The sequence below is a fragment of the Artemia franciscana genome, chromosome 2 (genome assembly GCF_032884065.1).
Source record: "Artemia franciscana chromosome 2, ASM3288406v1, whole genome shotgun sequence".
Classification (NCBI taxonomy): Eukaryota; Metazoa; Arthropoda; class Branchiopoda; order Anostraca; family Artemiidae; genus Artemia; species Artemia franciscana.
Window position 1 is genome coordinate 12,452,776 of NC_088864.1, and position 22,586 is coordinate 12,475,361.

The 22,586-nt window shown below is 35.2% G+C and overlaps 2 protein-coding genes across 5 annotated transcripts in view; both read right to left on the reverse strand.

Annotated features, from left to right (window-relative positions):
• Positions 1-1,132, reverse strand: part of LOC136037364 (gametocyte-specific factor 1-like) — a 41,080-nt gene extending 39,948 nt beyond the window's left edge. For 2 of the 3 annotated variants that reach the window (XM_065720096.1, XM_065720079.1), the window contains exon 1: positions 992-1,132. The gene's annotated coding sequence lies outside the window, so the exon portion shown is untranslated. The remainder of the gene's footprint in view (positions 1-991) is intronic. The other variant, XM_065720090.1, reaches the window with a different exon arrangement.
• Positions 1,133-12,262: 11,130 nt separating this feature from the next.
• The window catches only part of LOC136037375 (gametocyte-specific factor 1-like), a 47,731-nt gene continuing 37,407 nt past the window's right edge, over positions 12,263-22,586 (reverse strand). Inside the window, exon 7 of one of the 2 annotated variants that reach the window (XM_065720108.1) lies at positions 12,263-15,904. In XM_065720108.1, the coding sequence (XP_065576180.1) occupies positions 15,759-15,904 (146 nt within the window). In that variant the 3' untranslated portion in view covers positions 12,263-15,758. The remainder of the gene's footprint in view (positions 15,905-22,586) is intronic. The other variant, XM_065720115.1, reaches the window with a different exon arrangement.

Below are 22,586 nucleotides of genomic sequence, written 5' to 3' on the forward strand. Positions count from 1 at the left end.
TAAAGTGGAGAAATCGGGATGAAACTTGATGGGAAGAATAAGCACAAGTTATAGATACGTGATTGACATAATTAGAACGAATCCGTTCTCTTTGGGGGAGCTGGGGGTTGTCAATTTAGCAAAATTACAAAAATTGAGGTATTTTTAACTTAAGAACAGGTGATTGGATCTTAATAAAATGTGATATTAAGAAGGAACTGATGTCTCAGAGCTCTTATTTCAAGTCTCGACCAGATCTGCTGACATTGGGGGGAGTTGGAAGGGGAAACCAGAAATCTTGGAAAACGCTTGGAGTGGAGAGATCGAGATGACACTTGGTGGGTAGAATAAGCAAATGTCGTAGATACGTGATTGATGTAATCGGACTGGACCTTCTCTCTTCGGGAAAGTTAGGTTCGTAGGTTCAAAGGTTCAATGTCCTTCTAAATATCAAAATTCATTAAGATCCGATCACCCACTCGTAAGTTATAAATACCTCATTTTTTCTAATTTTGCCTCTCCCATTAGCCCCCCAGATGATTGAATTCCTAATAGGAATTATTCCTAATAGAATCGAATTCCTATATTTATTCCTAATAGAGTTATTCCTATATTTGAACCTAATGCGCAAATATAAAGCCCAAATTTGTTTCTAAACTATTACAGATTTGTGATTTCAAATATCCAATCAACAAAAACAGAAATGTTTGCAATTCTATATGTGTGAATACAAGAATATTTGGGCTGGAATAACTCTATAAGAGTGAATTCGCAGTAGTTTCGCAAGGAGAAAAGATGTTCCAATAAAGATCTTCCATAATTATTCTTCATGTTTCTAGTTTAGAGTTATCTTCTTAACATGTTACCTTCTCAATATTCCTAATCTAGACCTACACCGGCTATTTTCTAAATCTCCCTTTAGTTTACAAAATTTTTGTTTCAGAAAATTTGCCACTAAAATTCTACTGAGGCATTTCTGAATGAATTTTTTAAGAAAAGCGAAGATAATTACCAAATAAATATAAATTTTATCCGAAGCACTTAAAGTAAAAAACTAGCAGGGTATAAAAGAGACACAATCTACTGAGCTGTACTTTTAGTGTGAATAACTTGTTTGCGCTATTTGCATTCATTCTTGGCACCAAATCTTCCGGCTTGTGGTGACGTAATCTCAAGTTCATTTTGGAGCGTCTCGCAAAATAGTTGGAAACTACGATAAGAATTACAGCGCCTTCCTTAACTTCACTTTCCATTCCGTAACACCATCCTTAACACCTTCACTTTGCCATTCCGTAACAGAATCTATTAAGCATAAAGATTAGGGTTGCAGCCTTAGTCAATTCCTAAAGTGCTAAAACCGTCCAGATTTGCGTGCTACACAACAATTTTCGGTGCTATAGTAAAAATTTTGATCCGTTTAATTGTGCTTGGATTAGCTTTAGGCCAAATTTTTCGTCTGGTTATTTCAAACTTAGCGCCAATCTTTCGAAACAAACACATCAAAAAGGCGATACAGATTAAATCAACTTTGCACCATCTTTCAAAAATAAAAACACGGGGAAGAGGCACTCGGTACTTTTTGTTAATTCCTCAGCCTTTTTTTTTTTAGAATTTTCATTATTTCGTCCAAAACAACAAGAAACAATTGTAGCACTGTAAAAGGACTGCAAAAATGACTAAAAAATTGATGGTACTTGTATATTAAACCAAACAGACTCGTGAAGTGAAGCCAGGTTAATCATAATGAAATATATCGAAAAACGATGAAAATTTATAGCTTTAAAAACAAAATTATTGAAACTACGACAAAGAATTATGGAAAGCAGCCAACCCAGAACGCATTATGTTACATACTAAACATAACCTAACCAAAATACAAACTCTATATATTAAATATTTAATTAAGACATACGTACATCGAATTTTTCCACTGAACCTAAGCTAATTGTCTCTGAATACAGACAGATAAAACAGGTTTTTCTCACATCTAAGAGGGCAAGCTTCTTGAGTATATTTGGTATAATAAGTAACCATCAAATTGGTAATGATGTACCAGGATTATCTCTGTGAATATCGTGTTTTTATAATAAAAGAGTAGGATCCTTCAATTCCTCCTGGAAGTCTTTCTAAATCTAACTACCGCTATCCTGAAAATTATGCCCTCTTTTCTAAATAGGGCCAGATATACACCTAGAATTAATAACTTAGTGGTGAACCCCCTTATGCTTGGTTATTATGCAAACATAGTGTAGATATTATATAGATATAACAATATATAGATCTTTATTTGATATCACGAGACTGATTTTTAATTAGTGAAGGGCAAACGTGACACGAAATATGGACGTCCATAAGCTTCCAGAGGTCACAGAGGCCCAACTGATAGTAAATGTGAAAAAGATTGTCACAATACCTTAGCTTATATAATATATAATATATAATATTTATTTCTAACCCACTTACATCAAAAAGATAAATAGTGGAGTAACAACTTGAAGAAAAACGGAAAACAAATAAAAAAAAAAAAAATGAGATACAAATAAAAAAAAAAAAAAACGAGAGTCAACAATAGACATTAATCATACAAACGGATCAGACCGTCGTGAGGCGACAAACGCCGATACGCCGTTTCTGAGAGCTTTTTGTGTAGATCAGTCAGCTTCTCAGTAATGTTTGGAAGATGGAACTTTTTAATTATCTTTCGATTCCTATACCACAGAGGAAGATAGAGAAGAAATTTACAGAAACGGAAATAAGAGGATCGAATATCACTAATATCTTTTTTCTTAAATATAGGGTAAAGCCCAGAAAGGTAAAGAACAGAATGATCGGAAAAAGTAGAATAAAGCTTACCAAGGGCAATACGATTGTATTTCCCTCGATTGGCTACAATTTTAGGGTAACCAATCTGGATTTTCACTCTAGCATCCCAGACAGCACGCTCCCGAAGAGTTTTAAGATTTTTTGTAAGTGTAATACCCAACCACCGGATCGAATCTACATGAGGGATAGAAAAATTTTGAAAAATTAGAGGCCTAGGAGAAGAGGGAACATTGAAAGAAAGATACTCACATTTATCAACATTAAGCGAAAGATCAATTTTAGTAAAAGAAGAAGAAACTTTATGAACCATCTGCGATAGACTGAGTTTAGACCGGCTAATTAGAAGAATGTCATCAGCATAAGCAAGGTAAGAAATATCACTCAAACCAACAAAACACATAGAAGAAATATTCTCAAGAATACCAGAGATACAAAATTTGAAAATACTAGGAGATAACACTCCACCCTGCCGTACGCCCCGACGAACAAGAACATTAGAAGATGAAAGGGCACCATTAGTTTTAATTCGAAGATAAGAATTACTATACCAAAACTTTAGAAGAAAAATAACTGAAAGGTTAATACCGTGACTATAAAGAGAGTAAAGAGCCTGACTATGTACAACACTATCGAAAGCCTTAGAAAGATCAAGAGCACAAATATGAAGACCATACCCTTTAGCCGAAGCATCTTTAAGAAGGAAAGCAAGAGCACGGTGAGCGTGCTGGCACCCGATGCCAGACCGAAAACCAAACTGATTCTCCCCGAAATTAGCATTCATACTTATGAAAGGAAGTAGGATGTGTTCAAGGATTTTACTAAAATTACAAGCAACCGTGATAGGCCTGTAAGAAGAACAATCCAAAGGAGTCTTACCTCGTTTAAGTACAGAAGTGACAGTTCCACACAAAAAGCTGTCAGGAACGAGGGAACAACAAAGGCACATTTGGAAAAACAACTGTAAATGGAAAAACAAAGACGGGCAATTTATTTTTAGATGACAAGCACTGATACCATCAATATCAAGAGAACTTGATTTCAATTTCTTAACAGATGCAATTACAGCATCAACTGAAACAGGAATAACTTATGCCTGAGTCAGGGAAGGCGGGAGAACCGAATCAAGCAGTTTCGAATAAAGAGCGTGCACTGCATAATTCACTTTGGAAAATATAACTGAATAGTGGTCAGACCATGCGGAAGGCGTAATGGGGCAATTAGGATTTGCCGAGTTATTTAAATTAGCTGAATTAATCACTTTGTCCCATTCTTCTTATTGGTAGGATAGTCTAACCCTTTGTAACGGCTAGATCGCAGACATTTCTTAAACTCACGCTTAGTTTTTTGTTTTATTTCAAACACATTCCCAACTAATGGTCGACCGTTAGCAACGCATATACGCAGCCACAATTTGGCTTTATTTTTCACACTTTTCAGCTCAGGGTCACACGACCAGATTGGTTTCCTTGTACTTTTCCTCACTCGCTCCTGAGGGACAGCAACCTCCTCAGCGCGTTTTAAACACCACACGATTTGGTTGTAATAATGATTCAGATCTTAATTACTTTTAGTAGGACTAGCACTCAGCTGGAGTAGATGAAAAGGTACACGTAAAGAACCAAGGAGAATGGCCAGGGTTGAAATATATAATGGCATATTAACATTTTTCCAGTTACTCCGCACAAACCATTTAGAGGCAGGAGCACAAGCCTGGTCAGTACTATCTTTTCTAATCGAAAAGCATAGCGATAAAGGAAGGTGATCAATATCTTGCTCATCTTCGTGGACATGCACTGTTGAAGATGTAATGAACGGGGAATTATTCTGTAATCAGGGAGACAATCAAGTAGGTTCACAGTACGAGCAGAATCACGTTTTACATCAGTGTTCATATCTCCAATAATAATAAATTCGTACCCATTTTTGCTTATACTTTGAAGGAGAGTTTTCAAACTAGAGCATGCTATGGAGAATTTATTAAGCGATGTCATATTCTTCCCATGGTGAGGCAGGTAAGTGTTTATCAATACGGTTTTACCAAGTCTTATAGCCAATAAATGTTCATCAGAGAAATAGCATGACAGGGACAGAAAGCTGAGCTTTTGTTTTATAATACATGCTAAACCCCCTGAAGGCCTTCCAAAAGTAAATTTAGCATTTGTTGTGAAAACAAAGTGGGCGGAACTGCGGCGCAGGAAATTAACACTCGTTGCGGTCAAAAGATGTTCCTGAAAGCATACAATGTCAAACTTACTGTACAGTTCATCAATGGTCAGGTCCTTGTTTTTCGTCCCATTAATATGAAGGACACGAGTGATACTGATTCAGACATTAGTTTGTTTTCGGTAACTTGCGACTGACAACTGCTTTCAATTTAGGGCAAGTGAGGCTAAACGAAACATGATCACCTCCACAGTTTGCGCACTTAGGTGACAAATTGCAAGGCGAGTCTCTATCTGAAACATGAGGACCAGCACATCGCGCACATTTTGGTGTAACACTGGGACAAGACGACTGGAGATGGTCAGGGGATCGGCAATTGTTACAGCACCGGGGAATCGCTTTGAACTCATAAACACTTAGGATTTCGTATCCAACTTTGAGACCATATCTAAATGCTTCGACTCTTGATGTTGCATCGGAGAATTCAAGTTTTACTGCAAGCGATTTCCCTAGCCTAGAGGCATCAGAAACACCAGGGCACGATATCAGGTGGGACAGTTCAAAATCAGGCGGGATTCCCTTCAGGAGTCCGTAAAACTTCTTGGTTAGAACTTTCGCAGAAGAGCCAGTAAACGCACCAGTCACCGATAAGCGGAAATCTTCAGCAACTGACTTATCTATATTGATAAACAGTTTGTCACGAACGGGGCGAATGCTAGTGATTGATTCGTGTCCATCAATCTGATCTATCAGATCTTTTCGTTTTATTGGGTCCGAAAGGGTAGATGGAAGGTTCGACACAACAATAGTAGCATGCGAGTCGGGAATTGCAGGTTTCGGCAGTTGCGGGTAATTCAGTTCATAAGCATCCAGCTTGGTGGCAACAACCTTGAGTAATTTTTCCACACGATTCACCTTTGTTGACAGCCTAGAATACGCGACTGCGGGCAAAACCGGGACCTCGGTTGGAGACTTGATCACATAAATCGGAGTTGATACCTCCTCAGAGTCCAGTTTCTTAATAAAATCAAGAATATCTTTCACATTGTTCGCAGAAGCTTTCGCACCGATGCGCCGGGGGCAAATATCATTAGGCGCAACCTTCGCCCAAAATTCGCTTTTCGCATCAGCAATAACACCGCATTCAAAAAAGTCTATTGCGTGTTGAATAATAGTAGCGTCTTCAATACCTTCTTCCCAGTTGTTTTGCACAAAGTTCATTACCGGGCAATGTACATACTCGCTGTTATCCATTGTCCTTTACTGGGAAAGACCAGTCAAACTGGTCAAAGAGCACGACTGATTCATACTTATGCATCACTATAATCCCTATTGCGAAATTTTGATTTTCTTCACAAAAAACTTACTGAATTAATAATGTCCAGGCAATATCCAATTTAGATATCATTTTTCCCGTCAGTTTTAACGCTTTGGTCTCAAACCAACTTTTTATCACTTATTAGGTCCCATTTTTTAAAGGGGGAAAGGGGCTGAACAATTCTTTGTGTTTTCGGAGTATGTTTGCCTGAAGTTCCCTTGATGCTTACTTAATGATTACTAATGAGTTTAAAGTTTCCCAGGGACTCGATAAGGGCCTATTTATTTATCTCTTCAGCTGTTTAGTAAAAAAATGACTATCTTGAAAGATGATCAAATTTATTGAGGAGGGGGGTACAGAAGGAGAAAGATAGCTAAACAGTTCCTGAGACGGGGCCGGTTGCCCTCCGACCCCTTTCAATTCACAAAAAGAAACTAGAATTTTCAGTTAAGAATTGAATAAGTCATCCTCATAGTTTCTACAAGTAGTGTCGCTCTACTGCGCAATTAGTGCGTTACCTTTTCTCTTCATCTTCAATTAATTATAATTTCCAATTGTAAGACAGCCTTTAGAATAATTCTTCAATTTCAAATCCCGCCGGGAATCGAAAAATATTTCTTGTTGCAATTAGTTATAACACCTTAGTGTTACTTTGACTCTTGAAACAAGAATGGATTTCACTAGTTGCATCGTCAGTGTATATTTTTATCAAACAGTTCGTGGTAATGAACTGTCAGTAAGGAGCAACCCGGCTCAATAGTAACCGAAACTCGGTTATTTTGATACCAATAGATACATCAAAGGAATAGGATTTTTATGTTGATTTCAAATATATAAGTTTCAATAAGTTTAGTCTTACCCATCAAAAGTTATGAGCCTGAGAAAATTTGCCTTATTTTGAAAAAAGGAGGGAAACCCCTTAAAAGTTATAGAATATTATTGAAAACCACAAAGTCAGACTCAGCGTATCAGAAAACCCTACTAAAGGGGTTTCAAGCTCCTATCTGATAAAATGTGGAGTTTTGTATTTTTTGCCAGAAGAAAGATCATGGATGCGTGTTTATTTGTTGATTTTTTTTCAGGGATGATCGTATCGACCCAGTGGTCCTAGAATATCGCGAGAGGGCTCATTAAAACAGAAATTATAATATCTAGTGTCATTTTTAAGTGACCCGAATATTGGAGCGACGCTAAGCCCCCTCCCACGCTCACTTTTTTCCAATGTTACCTGATCAAAGTTTTGAGATAGCCATTTTGTTCAGCAGAGTCGAAACATCTAATAAGAAAGTCTTTGAGGATGACGTAATCCCTCACAGTCCTCAAAGGAAGGGCTGCAAGTTATGAACTTTGCCAATTGTTTACATATAGCCTTTGTTATTGGGAAGTATACAGACGTATTCAGGGGTGATTTTTTCTGATGGAGGGGGGGAGGAGTGGTTATGGGGGGATCTTCATGAAGAATTTTCATGGGGAACATGAATTTCCCATGGAGGTTGCGCCGGATTTCCCATCATTATTTAAAGAAGATCAGAAATTCAATAAAAAACAGGTTTTTTTCAACTGAAAGTAAAAAGTAGCATTAAAACTTAAAACAGACAAAATTATTACGTATATGTGTGGGGTTCACTCCCTCGTCAATTCCTCGCTCTTTACGCTAATTTTTTCAGTACTTTTAAAAGAGCTATTTATTCCAATTAAAGGGCCGTTGTGATTCAGGGGGTCATTCTCAAGGAACTAGAAGACGATTCAAACTTTAGCGTAAAGAGCAAGGTATTGACGAGGGGGCGAACCCACCTCATATACGTAATAATTTTGTTCATTTTAATGTTACTCCAAACTTTCAGTTGAAAAAACTTGTTTTTTCATTTAATTTGTATATGACTTGACCTTTAACGTGAATTCCTCCTATCTGCATATAATAGCAAATTGTTAATTAACTGCTATATAAGATCGAGAAGCTTATTTGCTATACGTTTGCTATTTAGTATGCTAGAAAAAGTTTCTTTGAGTGGACGGTGACTATTAGAAAATTTACAAACGAAAATTAAAAGTTCTAGTGCCCTTTTTAAGTGACCCGAAAATTGGAGGGCAACTAGGCCCCCTCCCACGCTCACTTTCCCAATTTTACCCGATCACAGTTTTGAGATAGCCATTTTGTTCAGCAGAGCCGAAAAATCTATTAAATATGTCTTTGAGGACGACTTAATCTCTCACAGTCCCCAGGGAAAGGGCTGTAAGTTATGAAATTTGCCAACTATTTATATATAGTAAATAATATATATTGGGAAATATACAGACATTTTCAGGGGGGATTTTTTCTGGTGGTGGGGGGGGGGGAGGAGAAGAGGGGTTATGGGGGATCTTCATAAAAAATTTTCATGGGAGAAGTGAATTTTCCATCAAGGTTGCGCCAGATTACCCAGCACTATTTAAAAAAGATCAGAAATTAAATAAAAAACAGGTTTTTTTCAACTGAAAGCAAGGAGCAACATGAAAACTTAAAAAGGCCGAAAATTATTACGTATATCTGTGGGGTTCACTCCCTCGTCTCGCTAATTTTTTTTTAGAACTTTCAAAAGAGCTATGTATTCTAATTAAAGGGCCTTTGTGATTCAGGGGGTCATTCTTAAGGAACTAGAAGACAATTTAAACCTTAGAGTAACGACCAAGGTATTGACGAGGGGGCGAACCTAATCATATATGTAATAATTTTGTTCGTTTTAATGTTAGTCCTTACTTTCAGTTGAAAAACTTTTTTTTTTCATTTAATTTGTATATGACTTGACCTTTAACGTGAATTCCTCCCATCTGCATGTAATTGCACATTGTTAATTAACTGCTATATAAGATAGGGAAGCTTATTTGCTTTACGTTTGCTATTTAGTATGCTAAAAAAAGTTTCTTTGAGGGGAGGGTTACTATTAGAATATTTACAGACTTCGCAGGAATTGTAAATTTCAGAGAAGAATTTGTAAGTTCCTGAGGAAAATTCATATTCCGCCACTATCCAGCTATTGACTACTGAATACGATGCAAAAAAAAAAAAAAAAAAAAAAAAAAAAAAAAAAAAAAAAATCCGAGTAGTGTTGCTCTAATGAGGCAGCTTTTAGAATAATCTTCAATCCCAAATTTCGCCGAGAAACCAAAAACCTCCCGTGTTACAATTAGGTTTCAGCTATTTTATTTCGACTTTTCAAACAAGAACGAAAATTTCTGGCCGACCTGAGAACAGCTCATAATTTTCTGTTGACCAATAAGCTAAGCGGTCAGGAAAACTGAGGAAGTGAATGAGAGGCCCATCTAGCAGTACAAGTAAGCAACTGTCGAGGCAAAAAAAAATCTGAAGTGAAAAACCCAAAAAGTCTTACAAATACTCCTTTTACTAACCAATAACAATAAACAACAATAAACAATAAACAACAATAAAAACAATATTAAACGATTTATCTTTACTGACGTCGATAATCCAAATTGCCGAGCCTTTGAAGAATGAATAGAAAATCAACATTAATCTATCAATCTACATTCATTAGATCTTTTCAGAAATCTTTTTTATTAAGGGGATTTCCTTTTTTTGTTGATGTTAACAAATAAAACACACATATCTTATAAATAATTGTTTTCAACAGAGCGCTAATGGCATTCTTGTTTTTAGAAAGGCTAGAGGGCATTAGTGGTAATCCTGTCAATGATAGTTTTTGTTCTTTTTTAGTTTCACCTGATCATTTATGATAATTTCTGCTCCTCTTGGCTTTGATCTATATTCATTTCAAACTAGAGCGATTATTTAACTTATTTTTCTCGTCTCGGGTTTAATATAACTCTGCTTTCCTTAGAAAAACTTCATTTGTGAGAAAATTCTTTTTAAATTAATAATAATAGGTCAAATAATTCATGTTTACTTATAGTTTTAAGGCCATACTTTAATATTTTGAGAAAAATTCTGCTTAAACAATTCTTTGCCTAAAGTTAACTACTTACCTATTGCAAGAGAAGTAAAAAAAGCTTTTAATAACAGTTATGCCATTTATACTCACCATTGGTGAACTATCCTCAGAAGTGATATAACTTATTGATTAAACAAGGGCTGGAGTGCAAAAACATCTTGATTAACACTTAATTAATTATCAGCTAATTGCTTACCTTTCTGGTTTAAGTCTCGTATAAACATATTTAGTGGCTTACCGATTACTGTTTAAGGCACCCTTTGTTATTGTGCCTAGATTAGACGAGCAAGTCCTTTTATACATTTATCTATTGCCCCAATTCTTTAGGAGGAAGGTGGGTGCCTCCAGGCATATTCTCCACCGGGTTATACATACACTATATTATCCCCTCCTCCAACTATGCTGTCTAGCGGGATGCTGGACGGTCAAAAATTGACCTCAAGGTGCCGAGTTTGCCAATGAAACTAGTGTTGCAGGGGTTTTCAAATAAGAAAGACGCGGTCCCGGTCGACCATTTTCAAAACAGCACTACGAGTCCTGATTCGACTAACAGCTACATAACGAATATTTACTCCCAAAAGCATACGCAATTCAAAATACATGTCTGGCAAATAACAAAAGAGTAGCTCATGCAGAAAACAAAGAAGAGCTCGTCAAGAGAAGCAGATACATCCATCTTATTAAAATCTAATTATTCGTTAATTCCTGGACAATACTTGTCTGTCAAACTGATTTTGTTCACATTCTTATACAAATATATACAGCACAAATATATACAGCCAAACATACACAGCACTGCACCTACAAATAAGAATGACGCGGCATGTGGCAGTAGAACCCTTATACAAAAGAGATGGAGGCAATAGTCAGTTACACCATAATACAAGTTCCAACTAATACAAATCAGTTGGGATCCTCGTTTCTGCGAAAGAACATTTTTTTTTTTTTTTAATATTTTACCTGGATTCTCAAAAAGTGCATTTTTATATCCAAGTTTTTCAGCGTTCAGCGGTAATTCAGATCAATACAGAGAGGACCAGGATTTAACACCTAATCTACCTTCATCATCCCCGATTCATAAAAAAGAAAAAAATCTTAAAGAGACCACCATGGGAGAATTTATAAGAGATTGTGACGTGTTTCCTTCCCCTATGAAGCAAATATACTTATACGAAACGGAATATCGGCCAAACCCAGCAACCCTTAAGTAAAAAATAGCTCATTTTGAGAAAGCGGGAGATACTCCCTTAGGGCGAAACGTTACTACGGATTTTCGGCACAATACATTACACATATTGCTAGTCTGTATTGCTATATACTGTTTAAACAGTTTTAGTCGTTATCAAGCCGATTAGACAGGGGTATTTCACCACATGTACCATATGCATGGCATCCCTATCCCAAATATAACTTGTTTCCAAACTCTAGGAAGCAAATATGCTTCTGAGAGAGGGAACGTGGCCAAACCCTCATTTAAAGACTCTTAGTTACACAATAGCTCATTTTGAAAAGGCGGGAAATATATCTTTATAGCCAAACACTACTCTTGGTTTTCGGCACAAGATAATAAACATATAGCGAGACTGTAATACAGAATACTGCTTAAACCGTTTTGGCCATTACCATGCCGAGCGACTAGGGGTGTCTTACCATGTGCGTACATTCCATTCATGTGATAAGGGCAAAAGTGACAAAAATGGTAAACTGAGCTAAATACTTTCCATTGGCTAAATCCTCTTTCTGATGAGGTCGGTAGAGTCCATTTTCCCTCAATCAAGCTCAAAGTTCAAAGAAGACGAACTAATCGTTTCTTAACTACTGCATACAATATTTTTTACGAAATCTTGGTTCACTTGACCCTCATCTTTTTGGCCTCAGAAGAAAGAACTTTACAACAGTTATTTGACTCCTTCAAAATTCAAAGTTGCGAATTTATTTCGCACGAATTATAACATAGGGATTATTCTGCTCCAGACAAAGGTAATGTACATTAAAGAATGATGATTTTGCAGTAGCAAAAAAAGAGACACAATTTTGATCAAAAAATTTATTTTCCCTCGATTATATAAAACCAACTTATAAAATTATACATGATTATATAAATCTCTTCTTTCTATGTATAGAACTAAAATTAAATTAATTCCATGTCACATCAATGGCCACTAGAACAAGGCATTACATAATTTTGGAGTTAAGCACAACCAATCCCAGATACACTGCTCTTTTCAAGTAGTCATTAAATTCCAAGTTAAACATTCCATTTTCAAGTTCAAAGGATGTCGAGTGGCCAGGAACGTCAAAACTGGACCAAGAAACTTTCTCACGTAACATCGTTTAAATTGGCTTTGATCCAAACAAATTACACATTTCAATTCGGAGGAAGTGTGGTCTTGCCTCTCTTTTACCGTGAGGCCAATTTAATTAAACAAAAAAGTCATACTAAAGTCACAACCATCGCAGGGATTCTCATTTTAAGTTTAAGGTAGACTTGAAGAAGATCTTAAATCTTTATCCACATTTGAAGTAATGTACTTAAATTTCCCGCCCAATTAATTTCCGCGAAGTCAGCTAACAGTTGTTTCTGCGTGATTACAAAACACTATTAGCAACAGGTGTACAACAGAAATAGGCCTACGAATGATGCTATACCTATAGATCATGTAAACAGCCATTCCAAAAAAACCTGACCTGAGAAAGCTCAATTAAAAAACATAAGATATAAAATACAATTCAAATAGCCTACCTCGTAGCCATTACAAGCATAAATATTAGAAATCAAATCCCTGAATTCTTGGTGCAGAATTAAACTAATTAAGAAAAATTCAATAGTCGCATAAATTTAGAAAAAAAAATTGTTTATATATAAGAGTATTATGATGAGAGTGGTAATGAGATTACAAAGGAGTTTATCACGAAATAATAAAAGACATGCTATACAAAAGAAACATTCCACGAATTTGAACTCTCTTGATTTCAAACCCTCTCTTTTAAGCTTTGGACTTGCTATATTGACTTGCTTTGGACTTTTCTTTGCACCCCCTCCCTCAGGCGCAAAGAAAATAAACTGATATATCCAATCAAGTGCGACATACCATAAATCCAATCATTTAAAATTAATTTAGGACAGCCCCTTGCCTAAAAATAAAAGATAAATTACGTATCTGCGTATTGAATACCTTTCCAGGCTTTGAAATCCGATTGAATCCCTTGCAAGGCTTTTGCAGAACTAATAAAATCTACGGTCCTGGTGTGGAAATTAAAAAAAAAGTCTTTTTTAGATTCTGGTCAGATATCCTTAATTATGTTAAGTTCATACTTCTGAACAGGCAGATACTCACTATATTTTGTGGGAGGGGGAATAATATAAATAGTCAATTTGAATTAAAAGTGTCAATAAATTTGGGAAACTATTAGATTCCGGGCGATGGACGTCCCGGCCCAAACTCCCTGCGTAAGTATATGCTGTTGAATATACACTCAGAAATGGCATACATGCGTATTGGAATAGTCTTAATATTGTTTAAACTACTATCAGTTCAATGGGATTCACAATATGATATTGTACCTGATTGATGAGATCAAATGAAGAAAATGACGACAATCCAATCTGATTCATTATAATACTATTATACGTATTGGATTTTTTCAGAATTAGATTAGTTCTGCAATAAGAATTCAGAATTAATTTGTTATTTGCTTTCTAAAATATATTATTTTAATTAAGTAGGCTAATTGAATTTTATACTGTAGCAGATTTCTTTGATCTGGAAATTTTATATAATTTTATTATAGGAAATTTATGATCTATAACCAAGAAATCATTTTTGTTAAAACGACCCACATACAAGTTTTATTACCGCCTGTCTTGAATTCTCTTCGGGGGCTGCCTATTATTGCAAATCGAAAACATCAGGTGCTGGCGCCATGTGTTGTCAAAATATGCCACGTGGGGTGGAACTAGGTAAGCACTGAGATTCACACCAAGTGGTGAAGTTTTAGCAGCCCTCCGTAAGTTATATTTTGATAACGAAAGATAATATACAATCTTGTTCACAAATGATGTTTTGGACTTAGTCTCCTCGCTAATTAAATTATCGTTTTACTTGTGAAATTAGCAAATTGTAAATTGATAACATATATTGAAACTGAAATTAGGCCAAAATGTGCAGTTTTGGTAACAAAGTAAGATGAACTAGTAATCATTCTTTTTTCCAAAAACTTACTCTAAATTGATCTAAACAATCGTTCTAAATAACACCGTTCTATTTCTGCAGTGTTTGAGTTATCTTTAAACACTTATCGTCAAAAACTAAACATCTAAATTATCGGTACTATTTTCTTTCTAGTCCCTCTATTTTTAAAAAAGTATGCTCAAAATTGGCCAAAAAAATTTCCATAAATATTATCGGTCTATTGCTGCATTGCGTAATTTGGCTTTGAGCACTGGTCGTCACAAATTGCTGATCAAAATTGCAGATTTTGGATACAGGGGGGATACCCCCCACTTTTTATAAGGTCAATTTACTTAGAAAAAAGGTCAAATAAGGACCCATTCCACAAATGCATATTTTAAGCTTGAAAATGACAGATCTAACACTAAGCTGCACCCCTCGAATCAGTAAAAAAAAGATCTAAAATTCAATTCATCACCCCTTAAAAAATGCACTGGTTTACCCCTGATTAAAATTCGTCATGAAAGTGAAGTAGTCTTTGATTAGTACTTTGAGATGTTATCAAGTTCATGTAGATCGGAAATGTTTTCCCAAAACCAGAGAAAGTACTCACAGCGCCGTACCCACACGGGGAGGGGGTGATGAGACCCGGTGTTAATCTTGATCTGTCGCCAAAAATAGATTTCCAGCAACATGAGGATGGGAAAGGAGGAAATTGAAGAGGAGTATCAATAGGATTACAAATTTTATCACAAAGTTACATTGGAAGGGCTATACATCGAGGGATTTAATGAATCAGAGCCATCTTAATTGCAATCCTCTTTCTTTAGTTTTTAACTTACTCCACCCCCCACCCCCCACCTCATAAAGAGATTAAGCCCAAATAATTCATCAAGTGTTACTAAAAAAAAAAAATAATAAAAAAATGATAAAAAAAAGGCTTCGAACTAGATGAGACACATAAAAACCACATTTACGTATTGAATGAAGTGTTATTCTGACTTTCAGGACCTTTTTAGAACTTACAACAGAACTGTATAATAAATTTGACCCTCGTTTGAAAAAAACAAAATCAGAAAAATTACACCTTTCAAATCTTATGAGAATCCTCATAATCGGACTAAATTTATAGTTCTGATCAGGCACATACTCATAATTTGTTTTTTACGGGGGGGGGGGGGGGGGAGGAATCTATTTTAATTATTCGAATAAGACGTGCCAATAAATTTGGATGAAGGGGGATTCAGACCCAGACACACCCGCCTTGCGTACGGATATGGTTTTACATATATACTTAGATATGATATAATCAATATTGAACATGTCTTGAAACAGTCTTATAACATTACTTTAAAATTACGCTGAAAGTGTTGGAAATTCATCCTCAAAATTCGTTTTCGGTCCATTGATTTCGGACGAATATAGGGCCAACGAAGTTGGATTCTCCACTGATGGCTTTGATGGCACACTTTGGCAATCAAAATTAGCGGCTAACTTTTTACCTAAAAGAGAAAAATATAATAACATATTTAAACGAAGTTTTTAATTTAAATAAATTCTTCCCAAACCAAAATCTGACTGAAAAATAATCATGATATTCTTTAAATTAGTTCTAAAATTAGATGAATAAAAGCTATAGTTTGAGCCAAAGAGTATGAGTAATTTATAAGAATGGAAACTCGTGGTAGCGTCTGCAAAAAAAAGCAAAGAAAACAACAACAATCAATCAATTTGTTCAAACAAAATATTCACAACAAAAACACTTCAACATACATTTTCCTGTAAGCCTCTATGGCCCGAAAAAAAGAAGAAGAGAAACAAAAATGAAACGAATACATAAAAAATTAAGATTACCCATTAAGAGACTCTACACAAAAGAGACACAAATTTTACCATCTACACAAATTAAATTAATTATTCTTATATTTACACTAAAAAAAGGATAAGTATCACCAAACACTAGATTGCGACACAAGTACTAATTCATACTCTTGTAGTTACTCTTATGTTTGAGTTATAAACTTAATTTACTTTTTAGTCGTCATTTGCTACTTCTTTTCTTTTTTATCTAACATATAAAGTAGAAACTAACGAGAGTAAATAAAAACTGCAAAAATTCATATTTGCAATGTGATCAAAACACTGTAAAAAAAAGGCAATTAAGCGCTACAATAGACCAGAGGTCTAGACCAGATGTGGCGAAATCATAGCCAGACCCACAATCTTCAAAATTGAAAATTGACGCAACACATTTTAGTCGTAGGTATTTTCGAAGACCACACTGCCTTTCCATGACGTACAAACAAAAGTTCAATAGGACAAATCCTTATATTTGACAATTGAACAACAAACCATTTTCTGGATATTTCGATCACATATACAGAGTCGATCTTCAGCAGATAAAGTTTATCTGCCGAAGACGGCCATTGAATATATGACGGAAATATCCAGAGATTCTTTTGTAGTTTCAATGACATAAAAAGATTTGTCCTATTGAACTTTTATTGTACATATTTTCCTCATTGGAAGAAAGCCTTTTTTTATTTGGTATTGTAAACTTTGGCGAAGGTAGGCTTTACCGTGTTAGAGGCATAATAAAAATTTTCAGGTTATGTCAAATGTCCATTTCTTAGATGACAATATCCATATTTTCATTTTTAGGATTTACAGAAATTCCTCTAAGTTGTCGGATTAAAATAAGTCAGTTCCTGTCACATGTTCCAATGCTTATCTACTTGTTTTACTGAATATAAACCACCAATTAAGATTAATTGAGTAAGTTCTAAATTCTGTTTCTGTCCTCATCGTATGTACATTTACTGTATTAGATGTGTAAGTAAACATTTTCATACTCTACATATAAACTTTATGAGAGTTAGAGACGCTAGTCATCCTCCATCTGTCGAACCACCTATTGTAGGCCAACGCTACCATAAGACTCTAAAGAAGAGAGAAAGTCACACTTTACATAGAAGTAGACTCTTTACAGTATAGTAAAAAAAGCCCGATTTGAGAACACAGAAAACGCAAGGCAATACTCTTTATTTCAAAGTGAGTATCTCCAAATTTCCACCTTATAGTTTTGTGAAGGTTTATCTTTCTTCAATTTTAGTTCAATAGAAGTTAAATTATTATTATTTAGTCAAAACCATACAAAGTCGAGGTCACCACTGTGCCAAAAAAATATATATATCTTTATAAGAAAAGTATGGTAAAATACCTGATATTGACTGGTAAAAATATGATTTTGTCTAGAGTCATACTTTTTGCTTGACCGAATGAGAAAGATTACTTCGGGGCAACTAAAAACTGCAAGACAATACTGCTTGTATAGGATCGAGAATTTTCCGAATTTTCAGATATTGGTCAGTAAAAACGTAATTTTGGCTACAATTACAGAAAAACTAGGTATTGGGGGGAATTCGCGTGCCCCCCAGGTCCCCCGCGCGCGTAAGTCGGTACGCGCCATACTAGTTACGCGCCATTGTAATTGTGTCCCTGTGACCCACCTGTGAATATATATATATATATATATATATATATATATATACTAGCTGTTGGGGTAACGCTTCGCGCCACCCCAACACCTAGTTGATGGGGGCGCTTCACATGCCCCCAAGCACCCCCGCACGCGTAAGTCGTTACGCGCCATTGTAGTTATGTCCCTGTGTCCCACCTGTGAATATAGAAAGATATATATCTATATATATAAAAATAAGTTGTCTGTCTGTGGATGTGTGGATGGATGTGTCAGGTGACGTCACCTGAAAAAACTGGATCAGGTGACGTCAAAACTGAAAAAACTAAAAAAGGCAAAAACTACAAAAAAAACTAAAAACTAATAAAAAAAATAAAAAAGCTAAAAAACTAAAAAAACTAAAAAAAGGCAAAAACTACAAAAAAAAACTAAAAACTAATAAAAAAGCTAAAAAACTAAAAAAACTAAAAAAAGGCAAAAACTACAAAAAAAACTAAAAACTAATAAAAAAAAATAAAAAAGCTAAAAAACTAAAAAAACTAAAAAAACTAAAAAAAAGGTAAAAAACGAAAAAAACTAAAAACTAAAAAAAACTAAAAAAAAGGGAAAAAACTGAAAAATAAGCTAAAATAAAGGTAAAAACCAATAAAAAACTAAAAAAAAAACTGAAAAAACTAAAAAAAGGCAAAAACTACAAAAAAAACTAAAAACTAATAAAAAAAGTAAAAAAGCTAAAAAACTAAAAAAACTAAAAAAACTAAAAAAAGGTAAAAAACTAAAAAAAATAAAAAATAAAAAAAAACTAAAAAAAGGAAAAAACTGAAAAATAAGCTAAAATAAAGGTAAAAACCAATAAAAAACTAAAAAGAAAAAAAGGAAAAAACTAAAAAAAATTTTCATCTAAAAAACTAAAAAAAACTAAAAAAGGTAAAAACTAAAAGAACTAAAAAAGAAAAAAATAAATGACGAAACTCAAAGAGAAAGCGACCAGGACAAAAGGAATGTTCGATTAGCAATCAACAAAGCACCGGGAAGCACCGGGACACAGGGAGTATGAATGACGACCAGGACATAAGTAAAAAAAAAAATTAACAAAACTAAAAAGAAGTTAAAAACTACAAAAAAACTAAAAAGAAAAAAAAACTAAAAACTAATAAAAAAACTAAAAAATCTAAAAATCTAAATAAACTAAAAAAGAAAAAAAAAAGGAAAAAAATAAAGGAGAAAAACCAACGGGGACACCGGGGGAAACAGGGGGATATAAATGACGACCGGGACAAAAAAAACTAAAAAGAAAAAAAAACTAAAAACTAATAAAAAAACTAAAAAATCTAAAAATCTAAATAAGCTAAAAAAGAAAAAAAAAGGAAAAAAATAAAGGAGAAAAACAAAACTAAAAAACGAATGTATATACAGACCGGGACACCGGGATACAAATGACGACCGGGACACAGGGAATATAAATGACGACCGGGACACAGGGACACAACTACAACGGGGACACCGGGGGAAACAGGGGGATGTAAATGACGACCGGGACACCGGGACAGGGAATGGTCGATTAGCAATCACCATCAACGAAGCTCAAGGGCAATCATTAGAATCATGAGGTATAGATCTGAATACAGATTGTTTTCCCATGGACCATTATATGTTGCATGTTCAAGAGTCGGTAAACCTGACAATCTATTTATATGCAAAGACAATGGGACAGCAAAGAATGTTGTATATTCGCAAGTTTTACGTAGTTAAAACCATATATATATATATATATATATATATATATATATATATATATATATATATATATATATATATATATATATATATATATATATATATATATATATATATCTATCTATATTCACAGGTGGGACATAGGGACACAACTACAATGGCGCGTAACTATTATGGCGCGTAACGACTTACGCGCGCGGGGGGGCTTGGGGGGGGGCGCGAAGCGCCCCCACCAACTAGGTGTTGGGGTGGCGCGAAGCGCCACCCCAACAGCTAGTATATATATATATATAAATATATATATATATAAATATATATATATATATATATATATATATATATATATATATATATATATATATATATATATATATGTATATATATATATATATATATATATATATATATATATATATATATATATATATATATATATATCACTACGTAAAACATGCGAATATACAACATTCTTCGCTGTCCCATTGTCTGTGCATATAAATAGATTGTCAGGTTTACTGACTCTTGAACATGCAACATATAATTGTCCATGGGAAAAACAATCCGTATTCAGATCTCTACCTCATTATTCTAATGATGTGTCCCTGTGTCCCGGTCGTCATTTATATTCCCTGTGTCCCGGTCGTCATTTGTGTCCCGGTGTCCCAGTTTGTAATTTCTCTTTGAATGTCTCGCTCGTCATTTATATTCCCTGTGTCCCGGTGTCCCGGTCGTCATTTGTGTCCCGGTCTGTAGTTTCTATTCGAACAATCCCTGTGTCCCGGTCGTCATTTATATATCCCACTTGTGCCCCCGGCGTCCCCGTTGTAGTTGTGTCCCGGTCGTCATTTATATTCCCTGTGTCCCGGTCGTGGTTTGTGTCCGGGTGTCCCAGTCTGTAATTTCTCTTTGAGGTTCCCGGTCGTCATTTATATTCCCTCTGTCTCGGTCGCCATTTGTGTCCCGGTCTGTAATTTCTCTTTGAGTGTTTTTTCTTTTTAGTTTTTTTTAGTCTTTTACCTTTTTTATTTTTTCAGTTTTCTTTTTCTTCTTTATTTTTCAGCGTCACTATGAAGTACATATCGCAGAACCTTTGTTTTTTTAACTTAAATCTGGTAGGCATTGATGACCTTATCCAAGTCAAAATCCCAAACCCAATCATCATCGCTATCATTTTCAGTTTTGATATGTTTTGACTCTCGTTGTCCAGGTGGATTTTCATCTAACTGCGCGGTTTTGCATGCTTTAGCCGCAAGCCTGTTTTCTTGCTGTTCTTGTGATTCCTCGGCACGCCATGCGAATATACAACATTCTTAGCTGTCCCATTGTCTGTGCATATAAATAGATTATCAGGTTTACTGACTCTTGAACATGCAACATATAATTGTCCATGGGAAAAACAATCCGTATTCAGATCTATACTTCTTTATTCTAATGATTGCCCTCGAGCTTTGTTGATGATGATTGGTAATCGAACATTCCCTGTGTCATCGTCTTCATTTATATATCCCCCCTCTGCCCCCCAGCGTCCCCGTTGCAGTTGTGTCCCGGTCGTCATTTATATCCCCTGTGTCCCGGTCGTCATTTGTGTCCTGGTCTGAAATTTCTCTTTGAGTGTCCCGGTCGTCATTTATATTCCCTGTGTCCCGGTCGTCGTTTGTGTCCAGGTGTCCCAGTCTGTAATTTCATTAGTCGACAAACATGACGTCAGTCGACAAACAACTTCATGACGGCATAATGCTCAATCCTTATAATGACGTCAGTCGACAAATATACATGTGTGTCCCGGTCTCTAATTTCTCTTTGAGTGTCCCGGTCGTCATTTATATTCCGTGTCCCGGACGTCATTTGTTTCCCGGTTGTCCATGGGAAAAACAATCCGTATTCAGATCTATACTTCATTATTCTAATGATTGCCCTTGAGCTTGTTGATGGTGATTGCTAATCGAACATTCCCTATGTCCCGGTCGTCATTTATATTCCCTGTGTCCGGCCGTTATTTGTGTCCCGGTGTCCCGGTCTGTAATTTCGTCAGTCGACAAACATGACGTGAGTCAACAAACAACTTCAAGACGGCATAATGCTCAATCCTTATAATGACATCGGTCGACACACAAACATGACGTAAGTCAACAGACGCCCACAAACAAACAACTTATATATATATATATAAATATATATATATATATATATATATATATATATATATATATATATATATATATATATATATATATATAGACATAGATATACCAATGCAAAACCTACGAACTGTGAACCTTGGAAATCGTCGATAATGGCAATAGATGGTAATGCTAGCATACTACAATGCAACACAAAAATGTACTTGGCAATACTTTTGAAACAAAAAGGATTTTCAGAACTTCCGGATCAACCACATTGCTGTACAAGTCTTTTTTTTAATTTTTGAATTTTTTTATACTACAGATAGATAGATAGGTCAGTGTATTTCAAAAGCCCAAGGGGAATATACACATGAAAGTGCTTAAGCTGAACTGGCTAGACGTGACAACAAACAACAAAGAGAGATAAAACTCAACAAAAAATTCCTCAAACGAAACTGCGGCCAGAGAGAAAAGACTAAAATAACGCGGATATTTCACCAGTATCTAAATTAGGCGTCCTCAGCACATGATAAAAAGAAAAAAACACTAAACTAAAAACAAATAAAACGACCACCAATAGTAATAAATACAATCGTCACTACTGATCCACGTAGGGATAAGAAGCAATTCAAGTTACTTCAACGAGAACATCAAAGCAACTGCGTAAAAATTACGAAAATGTAAACTGAGTTAACTATTCTTTTGCGAAATAATCCTCTTGCTAGCGAATGTTGAGGCAACTCTTTTTGGTCCAGTAGGTAATTTTGTCCCCTGGTGCTTATGTAAAATTTTAATTCCCTTTTTGACAATTGCTTCATTTTTCAAAACACTATCATAAATTGGGTC